At 35.4% G+C, this 18,308-nt stretch overlaps 3 protein-coding genes across 5 annotated transcripts in view; all 3 read left to right on the forward strand.

Annotated features, from left to right (window-relative positions):
• Window positions 1-10,772, forward strand: part of LOC108905622 (jmjC domain-containing histone demethylation protein 1) — a 32,998-nt gene extending 22,226 nt beyond the window's left edge. For 2 of the 3 annotated variants that reach the window (XM_018708581.1, XM_018708579.2), the window contains exons 2-10: window positions 325-544; window positions 5,669-5,900; window positions 6,657-6,844; window positions 6,911-7,188; window positions 7,739-7,909; window positions 7,977-8,136; window positions 8,222-8,378; window positions 8,450-8,699; window positions 8,918-10,772. In XM_018708581.1, coding sequence (XP_018564097.1) covers window positions 325-544; window positions 5,669-5,900; window positions 6,657-6,844; window positions 6,911-7,188; window positions 7,739-7,909; window positions 7,977-8,136; window positions 8,222-8,378; window positions 8,450-8,699; window positions 8,918-10,231 — 2,970 coding nt within the window. In that variant the 3' untranslated portion in view covers window positions 10,232-10,772. Of the gene's footprint in view, window positions 1-324; window positions 545-3,248; window positions 3,272-5,668; window positions 5,901-6,656; window positions 6,845-6,910; window positions 7,189-7,738; window positions 7,910-7,976; window positions 8,137-8,221; window positions 8,379-8,449; window positions 8,700-8,917 lie in introns of those variants that run through there. The other variant, XM_018708580.1, reaches the window with a different exon arrangement.
• A 3,410-nt stretch (window positions 10,773-14,182) lies between these two features.
• On the forward strand, window positions 14,183-15,565 carry LOC108905515. The gene is made up of 5 exons (XM_018708399.1): window positions 14,183-14,296; window positions 14,391-14,861; window positions 14,938-15,186; window positions 15,242-15,488; window positions 15,540-15,565. The coding sequence occupies exons 2-5, from the start codon at window positions 14,406-14,408 to the stop codon at window positions 15,563-15,565; spliced, it is 978 nt and encodes a 325-aa protein (XP_018563915.1). The 5' UTR covers window positions 14,183-14,296; window positions 14,391-14,405.
• LOC108905579 (proline-rich protein 11-like) lies at window positions 15,552-18,178 on the forward strand. The gene is made up of 2 exons (XM_018708518.1): window positions 15,552-15,821; window positions 17,345-18,178. The coding sequence occupies exons 1-2, from the start codon at window positions 15,630-15,632 to the stop codon at window positions 17,636-17,638; spliced, it is 486 nt and encodes a 161-aa protein (XP_018564034.1). The 5' UTR covers window positions 15,552-15,629; the 3' UTR covers window positions 17,639-18,178.
• Window positions 18,179-18,308: the final 130 nt, after the last annotated feature.

Below are 18,308 nucleotides of genomic sequence, written 5' to 3' on the forward strand. Positions count from 1 at the left end.
CATTAATTAGTGATTTTCCCCATAGATCTAATAGTATACTATAATCTATGGATTTTGGACGTCAGTGGTGTAAGCCATCTTTGCGAAGGCAAAATGCCCAATACATATTTTAGTGTAAAAAAAACTCCCTGCCACCTGAGGATAAACCAGGATGAGAAAATCGACATATCTAATTGCTTTCCATGTTTAAAAATATTTCTACAATGATACGCCCATGGAATCGCATTTCCCGCACGGATCTCTACGTTGAGAATGGGCCTCTGCCCACAATTTTGGGTCTCTATTATAGTGACTGTTGAAATATCATTTTCGTTTTTGTTTCAGAGAGAGCGGAAACAGAAAAAACTGTACTCGGAGGACTGGGCGCTGGGCGACGAGGACATTGAGGGGCGGCGGACGTTCAATCTACAAGACAAACTGGACGACCCCGCGTTCTCCTCCAGCAACATCGTCAAGGAGATGCACGGCAACGAGCTCAACGTCGCCTATTTTCAGAGGCATGGCTTCAACACTCCCCTACTGTTCAAAGAAAAGACTGGATTAGGTGAGTGCTCGAATTCGGGGTTTTTCACGACGAGGTTTTAGGGGGAAGGCGAATCGAATACGCCGATGTTTTGAAATTTTTATTTTAATACTAGCCTCCATAGGCGCTATTTGGGTTGGCAAGGGGGCAGAATTATCGCGACAATTATTTTCACATGATGCGATGAAAAATACACATAATTGTAAAGCAGAATTTTGTACACAACAGTGATATAAATGTAAAATAACAAAAGTCCTACTCATATTTCAAATATCTGCATTCTGTACCACATTTCAAAATCTAATTGTCATATATGGCACTTACTCAAGTCATAAAGTTGTGTGTGCTAATTGGTATGACCTTGATATGTCGTTTTTTTCTAAACCTTTGGTGCGTTTTTTACAAACATATTCTGTCGATCCAGATCTAAGTTATGGAGGTGATCCAATTATCGATATTTTATTAACTTCTGAGAGCGTACAGACTATCTGGTTAAATTGGACATGAACTCGGTTAGTCCACTATTTTTATCAAAATGTGAGAATAGTCCGTACCTTTAAGACAAATTACGTATATCCAAATCTATACAATTTAAAGTAAAATGTTTTGTATTAGAGATTGGAAGTCTAGGCACTCCACTGAGTTGTTACCAAGTTGCTTCAAGAATTACGTGCAGAAGGAGAAATATTACAGAAAAATATTTTGCGAGCGAATAATTGATTTCGATTATCTTTAATAAAACGAAAGACCCACTGATGATAACACCATTACAAAAATTAAGCACTTTCCAATGTCTAGTGGTATATGCACGTGCAATTTATAGTTTCTTCTGCGACTTCTACTCTACAAAAATGTCACTCACAATGAACTACTGTGCTTTAAAATGTATGCAATATTCTCAGAATGTTACATGCACGTAGGTATGTGTGCAGCAATATTCTGTCGCCACTTCCTCTTTTTACCGCACGTGTTATGTAGAATTTGAATTTCTGTGAAAGATTCTAGGACGACACTGGAATGTACGATTGACTCACGGACCTTGGTTATATATTATCCAGGGTATAATAACGATTTCAAGACAAACTTTACATGATCATTTCTCTTAAGAATTAATAAAATATAAGAGCAAAAAAGACGCTTTGGTCTTATATTTGTCATAAACGGGATGTAAAACTGTTTTTAATAAAAAAATACAAATTTATATNTATTACAGAAAAATATTTTGCGAGCGAATAATTGATTTCGATTATCTTTAATAAAACGAAAGACCCACTGATGATAACACCATTACAAAAATTAAACACTTTCCAATGTCTAGTGGTATATGCACGTGCAATTTATAGTATCTTCTGCGACTTCTACTCTACAAAAATGTTACTCACAATGAACTACTATGCTTTAAAATGTATGCAATATTCTCAGAATGTTGCATGCACGTAGGTATGGGTGCAGCAATATTCTGTCGCCACTTTCTCTTTTTACCCCGCGTGTTAAGTAGAATTTGTACTTCCGTGAAAAATTCTAGGACGACACTGGAATGTACGATTGACTCACGGACCTTAGTTATATATTATACAGGGTATAATAACGACAAGACAAACTTTACAGGATCATTTCTCGTAAGAATTAATAAAATATAAGAGCAAAAAAAAGCTTTGGTCTTATATTTGTCATAAACCGGGTGTAAAACAGTGTTTTTAATAAAAAATACAAATTTATATCTTGGTATGTCAATTTGAAAAGCGAGCAAAAAAATAGTAATAGAGACATACAGGATGTTACAAAAAAAATAGGTCAGGTCATTAACTGCAGAGTTTACGGAACTTCTTATGCCATTTAGGTGCCTTTTTTCAAGGTGCAAGCCCTTTCGCGCATTTTGATATATTTTTATGTTTTCCAAATTAAAAAAAATGCGTCAGTATAAAATTAGATTTCAATAAGACTCAAAATTTCAACTAATTATTTTTATTTAAAAAACTAGCGTTATTAATAAAAATCTCTCATTTTTAACTTCGACACGGCTCTCTTGAAAAGAAACATTTAAATGAGAAATTGCTTAATTGGGCGCGGGCACGACAGACAATCGACGGCCGATTATTCTTCAATTATACAAAAACATAAGATCGACCCTGTGCATTTTCGTTATTATTTTATTTTCCGTCTTTCTGTCTTGTGTGCCAGGAATAAGGAAAGACCTAATATTTTCACCCAAGGAATCTATGGTTAGTGCCTTTATCTACTTTTTTTAACGCTGTATGTAAAAATGTGAAGAAAATGTGATAGAGAAAAACGTTTGCCTTGAGAACCACTGAGCTTAAAAATTGAGATAGATCAAGAGGAATTGACTAGGTACTAGGATTAGTGATTAAATGGAAAACCCAAGAAAATATAGCTTCAATACAGTCAAAAGCAAAATAAAATTAGAAACCGGAGTCTTTTTTATTCCTTTAGAAAAAGCTCTGAATTTAAAAATATTAAGTTATATTCCGAACAAACCTCGTATTTGATGATACTGTAGCAGTTTTAAACTCCATCTACTATTCATTATCTGGAACATAACATACTCCAACGTAACATACATATAGATGGCGTTTACATTTAACAAACTTCAAGGGACTTTACCAGACTTTGAATCTGTTAAAACTAACTTGGAGCTAACTTAATTACATCATAATTGTTCTCTTGTATGTTCTTAGAATGATAGAACGTCAGACGTTATAAATACTTGTTACCGATCAATGTTTATAGGTACGCCATTGCATAAATACTCGATCGTAAATAATAGTAGCTTCAGTATATTTTCTTTAGTATTTTTAGAAAGTTCCAAAATGTTTTACAGATGTCATAAAAGTTTATGCTCCTCCCGGTTTTATCAAACGTCAGCACGTAGTCGTGGAGCAATGCCTTTTGCGAATTTTTAAATGTGTCGCGGTTTAAAATTTATGTAAAAAATCGGAGTTAGTTGTGGAGCTATGGACTATTTCTCTCTAAATTTATGGATTAGTGGTTCGAGATAGTTAAATTTCGTGGTTTCCAAGGTCCCCCCCGTAGGTCCCAGTGGAGTCACCTTGTTCGATATGGGTTGGGAACAAAGAGCAAAGCCGTTTTCGCTTCGGAGCTCATAAAATGTTTCCGAATATTACGTGCAACAAGTCTTACAGTCCATTGTTGCGTAGATTTTATTATTTAGGAAAGTCGTTTTTTAAATAAACTCCCTCACACACTTTAATTCCTGCTGTCGTTAACGGTAAATTTAAAGTTAATAATTATTTCTGCGTCCTTTCTTGTAGTTAACCGCATTCGACATCCGAGATAAAACGACATTGGAGGAAAGTTTCAAAACACGCCCCCGCTGCAGTAAATTGTTGCAGTAGTTTGGATAACAGAACTTTATTGGCTTATTCTTTTCTTGGAGTTCTATCAACAAATATTGTACGGACTGTATTTTATTTACCTGAGATCTCAGCATTAGATATACAAGACAATCTAATTACATATTGACATTCCCCAGAGTATTAGGCCATCCGTAGCCAGGGAGCAGAGAAGTCAAGGCCGTTAGTTTTAAGAAAACACGGCTAAGAAGAGATGTAATTTGTTACTTAAACTAGGGTAATATATGTAATCATTACATTTAAATTTTTTAATAGAATTACCGCTATCTTTATTAATTTTTAAATAATATGGCTTACACGGCATACCTTATGTGTAAAAAGTATAATTTTTAAAAATAAATACATTTAATATTAGAAATATAAATACTTATAGAGTAAGGTATTTTTGAGTAATTAATTTTTTAAATGTAAAATGGACATAGTTGAATAAAAAAAAATAACTCCAAAACTTTCGTTTGGCAAAAGAGTAGAATTTTTTTTGTTATAGTCTTTCCGAACAACATTATACATGTTGAAAAAGGTCTTGCAATAAATTTTAAAATTATTTATAATAATTTGTATATAATGAGTAGAAAATTTCTATTATAATATCCATTTGGCCAACAACATATTTTAATTATTTATGTCCTCAAACAATTTTATTATATTGATGATAAATTTAGTTTTGTTCCATTTCAAAAGATCTCCAAAATGCCATGTTGTAACAATATTAGTAAACAAAATATCCCACTTATTTATCCTTTTCGCAATTGTAATATGAATGATTAATAGAATGTGCCTATAATAAATCAAAATGAGCTGAATCACACCAAATTCCGCATTGCTGCACTGCACTGCTATGCAATTAGTCATCAACTGAAATTTATTGCCCAGTCGCCCAGTGCAGCTGTGTTATAAGCCGTTTGCCCGCTCGCGCATTCTTCAACTGGGCGTATACATTTCTACCACCTCCACGTTTAGTTCGACCAGACCTGTATATGGGTATGGTTAAATAAATATGAGAACTAGTTTTTCAAATATTTCAATGCCGAGTTGCTCTCGCCATCGTCTTGGTTCTTCATTTGAGATCGGAAAGACTGTACAAATTAAATTTTATATGTAACGTAATTATGAAAAGTCCAAAATAATAATTAACAAGGACTTTACCTCGGACTTTACTTTCCCAAAGAGTAGTAACTCCCTAAACATATTAAAATTGCTGTGTCAATGATTTTTTTGAGCTTATGATTATATTGTATTTATTATGTAAATTATATTTCTAGCAAAAATTCATATAATTTTTTTGTGAGACATATATTTTCGAAATTAATTTCGAATTATTCAAATATGTAAACAAAAACGGCTGGTTTTTCTGAATGAAATGGAAGACATTAGTTTTCTTACGCCATCACGAATTAAATACATTTATTTTCTTAGTTACCATAACTCACAGCGTCTCCGCCACTGATTGACAGATTTGTATAGCATTTTAGTAACTGCCCATAATAACCATGTCAGATATATTTGAGGGAATAAAATATATTTTTTAATTCGAATACTGTATCTCGATAACGTCGAAATGTTCTAGCAGCAAATAAAGTTAGGCGTTTGCATTTTGGGACACCGTGTATAACTATTTTTTATTCTCTTACATTTACTACTAGTCAGATTTTAATGACTCGCTTTAATCTTTCCTGATTTTTTCAGTATATTTTTTATTTAATTTACTCTTACTGTTAGTTTCTTTCGATTATTCTTCGATGTTTCGCTTTAGGTTTGAGGGTGCCCACCTCGAACTTCACCATAAACGACGTCAGGATGTGCGTCGGGTCGCGCAGGGTTCTAGACGTGATGGACGTCAACACGCAGAAGAACAGCGAGATGACCATGAAGGAGTGGCAGAAGTACTATGAGGACACCGAAAAGGACAAGCTGCTGAATGTGATATCCCTGGAGTTCTCCCACACGAAGCTGGAGAACTACGTCCAGAGCCCGACGGTAGTCAGGTATGTTTGAAAACCTTCATTTACCCGTGTTCTACACTATAATTTTTTCTAAATACTCACTTCGCCATACTAGAGTTTCATTCTCTTCTATTAGCATACTTTTTAACAAAATGAAATCCGTGAATCTTTTTAGGAATCGTATATTTAATATCGTCAATTTTACTTTTTTTTGTCACACGTCTCACTTTTAACACTATCACCACTTCTGAATGCACAATAAAGACAGACACCTTCATTAAAGAACTGCATATTTCCAAGAAATTACTCACATACATAACAGCTTTTAGTGCTTGAATTCTCTGATAAACATTATACCATACAACGTTGGTCTGTTAAATTCACTCGTTTACAATCACTCTCATTATTAACACATTGTCCACTAACGCTCATACGCAATTCCATTTTAAAAAATGTACTGGAATAACTAAAATGTGTCAATAATATGTTTTTTCTCAAATATTATGCACGCATATGATATGAAAGGAACGCCTATGCTGAGAACTGATAAATAGTCCGTTTTAAAATTCTTTATAAGTTTTATAAAAGTTACTCAGTTTAATGATTGTTCACGTAAATTTAATCTCTCAAGGACCAAAATTCACTCTTTACTCTCGAACGCTAGGTTTTAAAGTATTTTTAATGCACAGAATGCAAAAAAGTTATTATTTATACCATTATCACCTAAAGGACTGCATGGTAAATGACTAATAAATCAGCAGAATGAATATTCACAATTATTTAACCCGTTACTTCCAGACAAGTGGACTGGGTAGATTGCGTCTGGCCAAGACACCTAAAAGAAAGCCAGACGGAAGCCACCAATGTCTTAGAAGAGATGAAGTACCCCAAAGTCCAAAAATACTGCCTTATGTCCGTCAAGGGATGCTACACAGACTTCCACGTGGATTTTGGGGGCACTTCGGTGTGGTATCACATATTAAAAGGTAAATTTCTTAAAAACTGCACATAACTACGAACAATATTTTGTAATAAAAAAATATATATTCTAGGATGCAAAGTGTTCTGGTTGATACCGCCAACGGAACACAACCTTGATCTCTATGAGCGCTGGGTGCTTTCCGGGAAGCAGTCGGACATATTCTTCGGTGATACCGTAGAGAAATGCGCGAGGATAGTCCTACACGAGGGCAACACTTTCTTCATACCCACCGGATGGATACACGCCGTCTACACACCCATGGATTCCTTAGTTTTCGGGGGAAACTTTCTTCACTCGTACGGAATTGACAAACAGTTAAAAATTGCACAGGTGGAAGACACGACGAAGGTAAGTGTTGATCTTTACAGTGATAGGAAATCCGTGATTTGTGTCCACGATAAAACTATTAATCTGTTTTATTTTCAAGAATTTTCAGTTCCGCGCACAATGTTCCAATAAATTTTCTGGTAATTGGATACAACATTTGTTGAAAACAGTAATAATATAATAAAGTTTTGTAAACAAAAATAACTTCAAATAGTTCAAATGCATCAAGATCATGAATTTAAGAAGAAGAAGAAGATTTAGAACTTGCCATTTTCAATTTGAGCTCTAATAATTTCCATGTTTTTTTTTCATGATATCTCAGTTAATCTCTAAATGACTGATCACCATGCAGAATAACATTAGCTGAGATCTCAGTTAAATAAAATGGGCCTTTTATAACCTTTTTCTTTGTCAGCCTAGCTTAATGTCCTTTGGACAAGGGCTAAAACTAAAGAAGAAGAAGATAACCTCTTTATCATTATGCATAGTGAAGTTAGTCAAGGAATGATTTAAATTCTTAAGTTAAGACAAAATATAAATTTAATTAAAGGATGATTATGTGTTCTTTCAGGTACCTCAAAAATTTCGATATCCGTTTTTCACTGAAATGTTATGGTACGTCCTGGAGCGATACGTGCATTGTTTGTTGGGCAATTCTCATTTAACCACCGGCCACGACTCACCTATACCTCCAGATAGACCACATATACATCTCACACAAGCAGAATTGCACGGACTTAAGGTGGGTTATATAAAAATAATAATATTGCATTCCCCCTTTTTAATACACATTTTAAATGTGTTATTAGGAAATTGTGATGTACCTACACATGCTGCCGCCTAACAAGAAAAATGTGCCTGATCTACTGAGGGATCCGGTCTCTCTCATTCAAGACGTTAGGACGCTCATAGGCCTTCACAGGCAAGACAGTCGCGAATTAGCTGTTACGGGACGACCTATACTTACAGGTCAGAAATATAAAATGTTTGTGTTCCCGTAAACTTTAATCCCAAGTTGCCCAAATCAGTAAAATTTTGTTTTTTTTTTACTTAGTGACGGAGGATATAGACAACAGATCGAAAATAATGAATTCTCGGGGACCATACAATAAGGGGAACAATCTGAGTAAATCTTTAAAACCTGGGCTGTTCAAGGGACCGAAATCTTCTCCGGCAGGTGACAAAGGGGGCCCTCGGAGACGAAGGACAAGGTATGTCATATTAAAATTCTGACAGAGATATTCGAGGTACAATTTCATCCACTGTTTTTAAATTTTTTTAGGTGCAAGAAATGTGAGGCCTGCCAAAGGAGCGATTGCGGAGAGTGCAGCTTCTGCCTGGACATGGTTAAATTCGGGGGCCCCGGCAGGGCCAAACAGACATGCAACATGCGCCAGTGTCTCCAACCGATGCTGCCAGTTACCGCGGCCTGCTCCCACTGCGGTCTGGACGGATGGATGCAGACGCCCGTTACGCCCTTACAGAAGGGACCGCAGCGCTGTGAGAGTGCCAGCAATTTGATGGAGTGCTCGGTAAGTGGATATATGATCTATATTTTTTTATTTTTTTTCGTGGGAGAACGATTTATTTAAACAAAGAAAATGTAATGATATTATTAGTTTTTTGCTGTTATTTTTTTTTTAATAGAATTCTTATGAGAATTTTTTATTTTTTTTAAGCAATTTTGTATTAATTCTCAAAATTGGATCATCCTGTGCATGAGTACTTAGACGTGTTTTTGTTGTTGAAGGTGTGCTACGAAATCGCCCACCCCATTTGCATGCAACGGCTGTGCCCGGAATTCACCGGGTACATCAACGAGGACATGCCCAACTCTTGGGAGTGCCCCATGTGCTGCAAACTGGGCAAAAACACCGACTACAGACCACGTCACTTCCGCGCCAGGCAAAAATCGTCCGACATGCGCAGAATGTCCATCAGTTCCGACGCATCGAGTGCTTTCGACAACAAGCACCACCAGGAACAGGTGTCGGACTCGGGTAGTGAAAACGACAACAAAGACAATAAGGAGTTGCTGCCGATAAAGAAACGTAGGTCTAGTGATAGTGCCGAGGTGGAAACGAAAACGGTGGCGATTAGCGATCCGCCACGAAAGACTGCTTTCAGGATGCAGCTAGCACATCAAATAGCTAGTAACTCTACTAAGGTGTTGAAAAAGCCGATGGTGGTCGTACGACCGGCGCCGCTCATGATGCTTAACACTCTCCCGACGAATAACCTGGCTTTGGACAAGCGTTGTATACTGCACGTCTTTAAATATTTAAACCCAAAAAACTTGCTAGTGTGTGCGTTGGTTTGCAAAACCTGGGCTACTTATACCATAGATCCCTCCTTGTGGAAGCAAATGGTCTTTAACCGTAGACACATATCCTCCGACATACTCAAAGGTATCGTCCGCCGGCAACCCGAATGCTTAAACTTGGACTGGTGTCATATAAATAAATTTCAACTACCCTGGCTCATCCAGAGGTTGAATCAACTGAAAGAGTTGTCCCTCGTGAGTGTTAACATAAAAACTGCGATTTCGTTGCGCACGAATCACTCCGCCATTTTACAAGTCTTAGATTTAAGTTTCGTCTCGGACTTCTCGGATTCTGCTCTTAGGGAAATCCTCGGGCCGAACAACGACTCTCGCGGTGGTCTGACGACCGAAAAAATCCGCTTTCGCAACTTAAGAGGTCTGAAGCTCGTGGGTACCGACGTCACCGATATCGCCATGCGGTACGTCACCCAGTACCTCCCCAGTTTGCAACACTTGAACTTAAGTCTGTGCCCGCGCATCTCGGACGCCGGTATCGCTCAACTAAGTACAAAGCCGGCTAACACGGTTGCGAATCTGGTCAGTCTGGACTTGAGCCACTCGAAGTTGGTGACGGAGAACAGTTTAGAATACCTATCGAAATGCGAGAAGCTGACGAGATTGGACTGTAGGCATTCGCTGCAAATATCCACTCAGGCGCTTATCAAATTTGCCGCTAAGAGCGAACATAATCTGCAGGTTAGGGATATCAAACTCGTAGACGTTAGACAGAAAGTGCAATGAATATAAATAAAACTTTTGATATTTCGCTTCATGGATATCAGCCACTTGTAGACAACCGGCAGGACTTGTTAAATCGCCTTAACCCACTCCAAGTCTCAGTCCCGTACAAAATGTAGTACAGCCGAAATCTTCAATATCGCTTATGGCTACCCTTTCCCTTTTTATAGCAGAGTGCAAGAAGAGCCCTAAACGACGGACTGATACGAATAGTACCCGTCGGTTCCTTGCTTAGGGTGGTACTTCTGTGATAAGTATGCCGCTGAATTAAATTAATTCGGCCATATCATATTTATTTGTACCTACCAAAGTTTATATTTATGTTTTCTTTATATGTGATGAATTAATTGATATGTAACGTTCTTTGTGTATATAGTTTAATTTGTTGAGAGAATGTTTTATTTGTGTTTGATTACAAAGTGGATGTTATTTGTCTGTAACTTTCGATATAACGTATGAAGTTATTATAATTTGTGCAATTTGATGAATCGGCACAGTTTTTATGTATAAAAGTATTACTAGTAAGTAGTAAGATATATTTTTTTCGGTTTACTTTGTATAAATTTATAGAAAAATAAATTTTTATACTAAATACAACTTTTGTTTTCTGTGAAGTGCTTTCTCGCTTTCTCTCTGTTTATATTTATACTGGATCTTCTCAAGCAATTTTTTCAACGATATAATCTTGACTTTAAATCTGTTTTCCCTTTTAAGTTTAACTTTTAATCGAAGTTAAGCCAAATTGAGACAAAGATGTGGAAGTGATGAGAATGAGCGTCGAATTTCAAGTGATGCCATTTTAAAGCCTATTTGTCAAAAGTATTGATGATGGTGATGGCCAGAAAATTAGGCCAATCAATAGCAGCAAATTTCATGTATTTCCTTTTGAAAAATACTTAGTAAATGAAAGTCCAAGTGATTTCCCCAGCAAAGTCGTGAAACATTACACAATAAAAACTGCAAAAAATTCAATTTTGTTTTGGTTTTTCTATAATATCTTGAAAAATAATGATGGTATCATCTTACTCTCAGTAGGACTTTTGTAGAGAATAAAAAAACCTATAAAATGGTTTTTTTGGGCGACCCGATTGGTTCATTTTTTACAGAGAAAATTTGGAAAATCCTAATTTTTTAAAAAAAGGGTCTTTTTTGCACAGCATGGTGATTCATCAAAAATGGTCCGATTTAAATTCTGAAAACCGATTCTGAAATTCCGAAAGTAGTCGACAAAATGTCCTTGAAAGTCACCCGAAACGTTCGAAAGTACGCTCGTAAGGGTCCGTTGGCGGTAGTGGGAGAAGCAGCGAGCAGAGGATTCTGGCTCGAACGTACTTTTGCTCGTTTCGGGTGACTCAAGGGCATTTTTAGCATATTTCCTATCACCCAGACAAAAATCCGAGATAAACAAATTGGAGATTTTGTCTGTCTACTTTCAGATGCCGTTTTCATAATTTAAATTAGATCATTTTTGATAAATCGTCACACTGTACAAAAAAAGACCCTAATTTGTTTATAATGCAATTGTGTAAAAACTATGCATCGTGCAGAACCCATCTTACGGTACAATTAAACTACATATCTATTATTTTCCGCAAAATTATTATTGTTCCAGCTTCAAATTTGATGGAGTTATGAATTTTTGAAAAAAGGTCTATTTTAGAGGTTTTTCCGGATTTTCTGTGTAAAAAATGAACCAATCGGGTCGCACAAAAAACCGTTTTATAGGCATTTTTATTCTCTACAAAAGTTCTATTGAGAGTAAGACGATACCATCATTATTTTTAAAGATATTATAAAAAAAACAAAATAAAGACATTTTTTTGCAGTTTTTGTTGTTTAAAAAAGAACACTTGGGTTTTCATTTACCTACTAAGTATTTTTCAAAAGGTAATACATGAAATTTGTTGTAATATTTAAGTGTGCCAAAAAATCTCTATTGGTTGGCCTAAACTTAGCAGTGCAAACATAGAGTTTTTCATGTTTATTCAGCTGCAGTTTCTTTCTATAATAGTGATTTAAGATGTTCATGGTCCTTGCTATGTAAGTACCTGGTTGCTACCAGTTACACACTTATGATTCGCTTCCTTAATCTTAGTTAGGAGTCTTTCATCTACCCTTGTTGTTCTCGGACTGGGTCCTGTGGGACAGATCCTCTAACAGAATCTCTAGGCCCACCTGGACCTGCTTTTCAGAAAATAGTGCTTCTCTGAGTTGTTCTGTAGTGGCTTCTATAACTGGTCACATCTAATACTTCTGAAAGATTTGCTGTCCTTCACTATCAGCATCTTTAGTGTTGACTACAAAAGCTTTATCACGAAGCGGCGACTAGGTGCATAGTCCACGACATAACCCAGAAAACAGTTGATCATTGATATGTTTGCTAATAAGTAGGGCTGTAAACACCAACAAATATGAATTCATTATACAACATCCTCTCTATAACTAAGCAACAGTATACTAATTTGACGTGAACGTGAAGAGCATTCTGAGGCAGCGGCTCACGCGTGTCTTGGTTGACCCTCTTGGCACGCCATTGAGTTGCGGCTCTCTCTCTGTCTCTGACAGCCCTACTAATAAGTTTACTAAATTTCAGTTCAGATTTGTATTTTTGGAACTTTCTTGTGGTATGATAAGGATTGTTTTCGAATTTTTTTACTGTTAGATTGTTCTTTAACTACTATTGAACTCAAAGTTTTATCTAAAACTATGTAAAGTGAGAAAAAGAGACTGGCAAATCCATTAGTTTCCACTGGTTTTCAAAAGATCCTCAGTTAAGAAATAACGGTGCTATCGAAAATATGTCTGTATATACTTATTGAACCAAATAAATAGTTTTAGAAATTTTTGTCTCGTTCTGACATCGAAGAATGAGCCATACGAAAAGATAGATAAGATAGTAAGTGAACTTTTTCAGTTGAAAGCCTCAATAAGACAGCTACATATAGGACTTTTGAAAATTCCTGGGATAAGTACTGTTAAATTGAATCAAAGTTGGAGGAATTGAAAATAAAAATGTTGAATTATGTCAAAATAAAAAACGGTAATTTTGTGCTGTGCTTAGTTATTATTTGTGATAATTAGGGTTTCTGTATTTATGTTGTGTAATATTGCAAAAATAAGTAAATAATATATACAGGTATTAGAAAAACACTGTCTTTTTTTTTGGTTTCAGTTTGGTGTACCTTTCTCTTTCGGAATTAACATGAGTGTGTACTCACAATGAACAAGTTTTTCAGAAATTTTTTTATGTCAAGATTTCATTATCTCTGTGGTCCAGATGTGCTGTAATATCAAAATATTACAAATGTAATGATCAAATATCTACTCAGGTATAAATGATTAAAAAGATTAATAAATAATTCAGGTAACTAGTATTGAGTTAAATGATAGAAATCAAATTATAATACCGATGACGTATTCCCGCTTCAGAGATTTCATTGGACAGCTCAAGGTCAAAGTTTGTAGGCAACCTACTTTGCGACCTTGCAATGATACAGACTACCAAAAAGAAGAAGAAGAAGAATAGAGTCTTGATTACTTCCTAAGTTTAAAATTGCTCCGTTTGTTAGGACAAATCGTAAAAGCGCATGTGTAAATATCGAAAATTGAGAACGCAGACTCGTGAAAGAACTTTGTGCTGTTTGAATAGTCCAAGAAAACAGGATTTATCTTATTAAGCGGCATTTAGATTTACGCGTACGCAGATCCGAGTGGGAAATCTAAACGTCTATTACACAGTAATAGTACACGTTTATATTTCCGAATTTTCATCCCTGTAGTCCCACTTGGATCAGAGTATTCGTAAATGTAAATAGTGTAAATACCGCTTTAGAAGTGGTTCTAAAGAAACCAAAATGGTATTTACAAAGTGCGCATGAGCAGCAGAGCAGATTGTTATAGACTCGAAGTGTGAATCAAAACAAAGCTACAATTAACTGACGTTTCAAACGACGAACGAAATGTATTTTTATCGTAGATGTGACAGTTTTTTTATAAAGTTTTTTTAGTACAAAAAAATGTAAAATTAAATGTGATACCAGTTGATATTTGCCATTATTTAGCTCTAAAGTAAGTATAACTAAATGCATATATATTTATTTCTTCAAATAATACTTGTTTTAACGTAAAAAACGGTTAGAATTTAAATTTGAATCATTTTTAGGTAATAATAATAATAATGCTGAAACGTAGAAGAAATCGGAGAAATCGGAAAGGTCGTGGTAGAAAATCAGTTTCAAATGAGGAAAATTCTATAGCACCTCCATCATGTGAAGTGATGCGAGCATGTTGTGGTGATAACTCTTTTAATAGAAGTAAACCACTTAGTCAATTAGAACTAGTGACGCCATTAAAGAATTCGAACACAGAACTATTTGAGGATGATTTATCACCAGTATGGGCTACACCTGTAAATAAAAGTCGTAGTATGATTAGACTAGAGGGAAAGAAATACAGTTCCACTTCATTTTTTTCTTCAGACTTATTTCAGCAAAAATCTTCTACCCCAGTTGAGAAATTCAATCAAGACAACAGTATATTGGATAATGTAAAAGAGCCTTTGATACGAGTCCTTACAGAAGCTCCAGAATTAGATCTGAATTTGAATTTAAATGAAAGTCCCTTGTCGGAAAAGGTTAATATATATATTTTTTTCTAACCAGTAATATTGGAAACCGTGAAAGTATAGCTTATACTTATTAACTTTGTAGGTTCTTAACAAAGAAGACAATTTGAAAATTCAAACACGAATATTCAGTAAAAGACATTCTTTGACTTATTCTAAGTTAAATAGCATTAGGAGATCGTCAGTGGACAGTGTAGAGTCCGTTAGCAGACACATCAGAGGTGGCATAGGCGAGAAATTACTGACTAGACTGAAGAAGTACACCAGAACTTCTCAAAGATGGTCGGTTAAAGTGGTACACTTATGCACTCAGCTAGGGGTTCAGTTGAAAAATGTAAGTATTTACGTAATATATTATCGGCTGAGCACTGTTGTTCCTACCGTTTTAGAGCTTGTCTTCGATGTGCAACGTATACAATGAAAAGTCAATGTTGCAAAGTTCCGAAACGCCCATTTGCAAGTGTGAGGAGTACACAGAAGTTATTTCCGGCCTTAACGTGAAAATGGAGGAGCTCACCGAGGAAATTAGATTTGTTAAATCACAGCTGGAAAAAGAAAAATCTAACAAAGATAATATAGAAACGATAAGTCAAGAACTAAATAAGGTAATTTTAATCCAATTTTACTATAATAATGGTGTGGATTTTTTTATATTTTTAATTTAATTCCGATTGTTATTATTTGTAGGTCAGAGAGGAATTACTTCAATTTAAAGAACTTCGCTCCGAACTAGAGGCTCTAAAGGAGCAATTAAACTGCTTAAAATCCACACCAATTATGACACCTGCCCCATCACCTTGTTTACCACCCCCACCACCACCACCGCCTCCACCACCGCCACCACCACCATCAACGATACTTTCGAATCCACTGAAGATTTCAGTGAGAACCAAAACCAATTCTATTGACAATTCTAGGCCTGTTATATCACTGGATGATATACTGAAAGTAAAACTTAAGAAAACATCTGTGAGTATCTAACTTTTGATATTGTTATATTTTTAGAATTCCCGATTTATGGTCTTTGAACTATAGTGTTTTGAAATTAACTCAGTCGGTTACTACAGAGAAATTTGTTTTTTTTGCTTGGATGTGAATTTAATTGTGACTAAATACGAATCGAATTTAAGCAGACCCCTTAAAACTTCAAGAACACTTTTAATTGGTCGCTCTGTTCATAAATAATGTTAACCCTGTACGCACTGGAATAATTAAAATGTGAAAATAGCATGTCCTGCTTTTGCACGCACATGACATGAAACTAAACTCCTAGGCTCGGAATCGATACATCTTTTTGTACACAAGCGAATATAGAAATGGATGCTGGTATAGTCGTTACGATATCAGTTGGCACCGCATAAAAACATTTAACTCATAAACTCTACTGAATCTATAGACGTCCAGAAAAATTTTGTCCTGTCTCGTCTAGAAGTACTATATTCCGAGCTATATTCCTATTTAGTTGACGAAATTCTCTAATTTTTTGTAAATAATCTTCCCGAAATGCAACTATACGTCGTGATTCCATAATTACCATACGATTGTCAAGTTTTTTATGTTTAAAACTGCATTGTAATAAAACATGTCATAAAGTATCTAAAGATTTATCATTATAATCAGGATAATCGCTTCATTTATCTCAAATCATGTTTAAAGTAGGAACTTTATTTTCTTTATACATATAAATTGTACGCTGTATTACATCTCTGGTAAAATCGTCAATATTCTTTAATTTTGTATTTTTCCGTTTCTTCTTTGTACCGTGATTAATAACGTCTCCTTCTTTAATTATGTGAAAAATTGTCATTTTTGATATCTTAGTTAATTCGCTAATCCATTTCCTATTTTCTTTATCTCATTGTTCACTATTTTCTGTTTTCAAACATTCATATACAGGGTTGGAAAGTCCGCGTGGCTCATCGGCCGTTACGTGAGAGCGATAAAGAAAGTCATAGAAATCCGTGCGATAGAGAAAGATGGCTATAATGAAAGCGTCTAATAGTCGCCGCCCATTTCAACCTTCCACAAATAAGATCCACTTTTTATTTGTGGAAGGGCGAAATGGGCGGTGACAATTAGACGCCTTCATTATAGCCATCTTTCTCTATCGCACGGATTTCTATGACTTACATTATCGCTCTCACGTAACAGCCGATGAACCATGGGAACTTTCCGAACCTGTATATATTTAAAATGATATGTTGATGTGGTACGTGTAAATCTTTGTTTTTAAACTCCGAGTTTGTTTCAACGCTTTGGAAAAAAACCGGCTCGACTATTTGAAAATTTTCCCAGGTTATTTCGTTGTCTTCCGTTTCAAAGGGTCTCCAGAAAGCCATGCTTTGTAACAGTTAATACGTTTTTGTTTTACCAGCTTTAAAACAGAAATTCATTTCTATACCCTGTTTAATGTATGTCTCAATTATTGGATACCGAGATACCTGTATTCAAAATTCTGAAGTCCAGTTTTTGTTAACTAAAAATCTCTTTAGGAACGTTCCAGTTCCTTAACGCCGACATCACGTCGCTCCTCCCAGCCCGTGGTCTCGATGGACGTGCTCAGACAGGTGAAGCTGCGACCAGCATCACGTCCCTCTTACCTCCGAAGCACTCCTGACACGGGGTCTACCCCGACATCGACAAGTCCCCACTCCAGCCTCTGCAGGTTACTAACAAATGACGGTTCAATGTTTCGGTTGAAACGATTGCGAAAAGTTGGTGGGTATAGCTTTGATTCTGTTCACAGGAGAAACGTCGTGAGTAAAAGGGAGAGAGACGTCAGCTGAGAGGGTGGTCACAGGCCAGAATTTTGTGATATTTCTAGTTTTATTTAATGTACTATTTATACTGGGTGTTGTAATATATTGTATTTTTAAAACTTTTTAAATTTTGTTGACTGGGCTATTTTTGGCAGAGTTTTGTGTATTTTATGTGTCTTGTTCGTTTTCGCTATAGTATAAGAAAATGTTTGTAAAACGGTGTAAATAAATCGTTTTTGTTATACGAATAGCGAATCTCAAACAAATAATAGTATGTTTCTAATTATTTACCAATTTATTTATTGATAGGATAGGAAATATGGACAAATATATTAACATTTTTTTTATAGTGAGGATTTATGCGTACTGTAAATTATAATAATATTAATATTACGTATGAAAACGGAAGACGATCAAATCATTTATAAGTTTCCTATTTCTGACTATAAATTGTAGCAGCAACATAATATTTAATATATTTCATTCAAAGAAAAATATTAACTCGATGTCAATTTTTATCGATCATATTTTATGGAAGTTCCTCTAAACTGAAAATGCAGTAAGTACGTACGTCCATTTTATATTGCCATTGTTATTATTATCTTGTGATATATAATAAACTATTTTGAAATATTAATGCCATTTTCTATTTTCTGTATCAAATTTTAGTCTTTAGAAATTACCTACTCGAGATGTG

The sequence above is a fragment of the Anoplophora glabripennis genome, unplaced genomic scaffold (genome assembly GCF_000390285.2).
Source record: "Anoplophora glabripennis isolate ALB-LARVAE unplaced genomic scaffold, Agla_2.0 scaffold53, whole genome shotgun sequence".
NCBI classification, from domain to species: Eukaryota; Metazoa; Arthropoda; class Insecta; order Coleoptera; family Cerambycidae; genus Anoplophora; species Anoplophora glabripennis.

What these genes read in the sequence shown, in the direction of transcription:
- LOC108905515 (XM_018708399.1), top strand. Translation starts at nt 14,406, where the DNA reads ATGCTGAAACGTAGAAGAAATCGGAGAAATCGGAAAGGTCGTGGTAGA. An exon ending in TAGGGGTTCAGTTGAAAAAT is followed by an intron (nt 15,187 to 15,241) that starts GTAAGTATTTAC and finishes CTACCGTTTTAG; the next exon opens with AGCTTGTCTTCGATGTGCAA. An exon ending in CCAATTTTACTATAATAATG is followed by an intron (nt 15,489 to 15,539) that starts GTGTGGATTTTT and finishes TATTATTTGTAG; the next exon opens with GTCAGAGAGGAATTACTTCA.
- LOC108905579 (XM_018708518.1), top strand. Translation starts at nt 15,630, where the DNA reads ATGACACCTGCCCCATCACCTTGTTTACCACCCCCACCACCACCACCG. An exon ending in TAAAACTTAAGAAAACATCT is followed by an intron (nt 15,822 to 17,344) that starts GTGAGTATCTAA and finishes AAATCTCTTTAG; the next exon opens with GAACGTTCCAGTTCCTTAAC.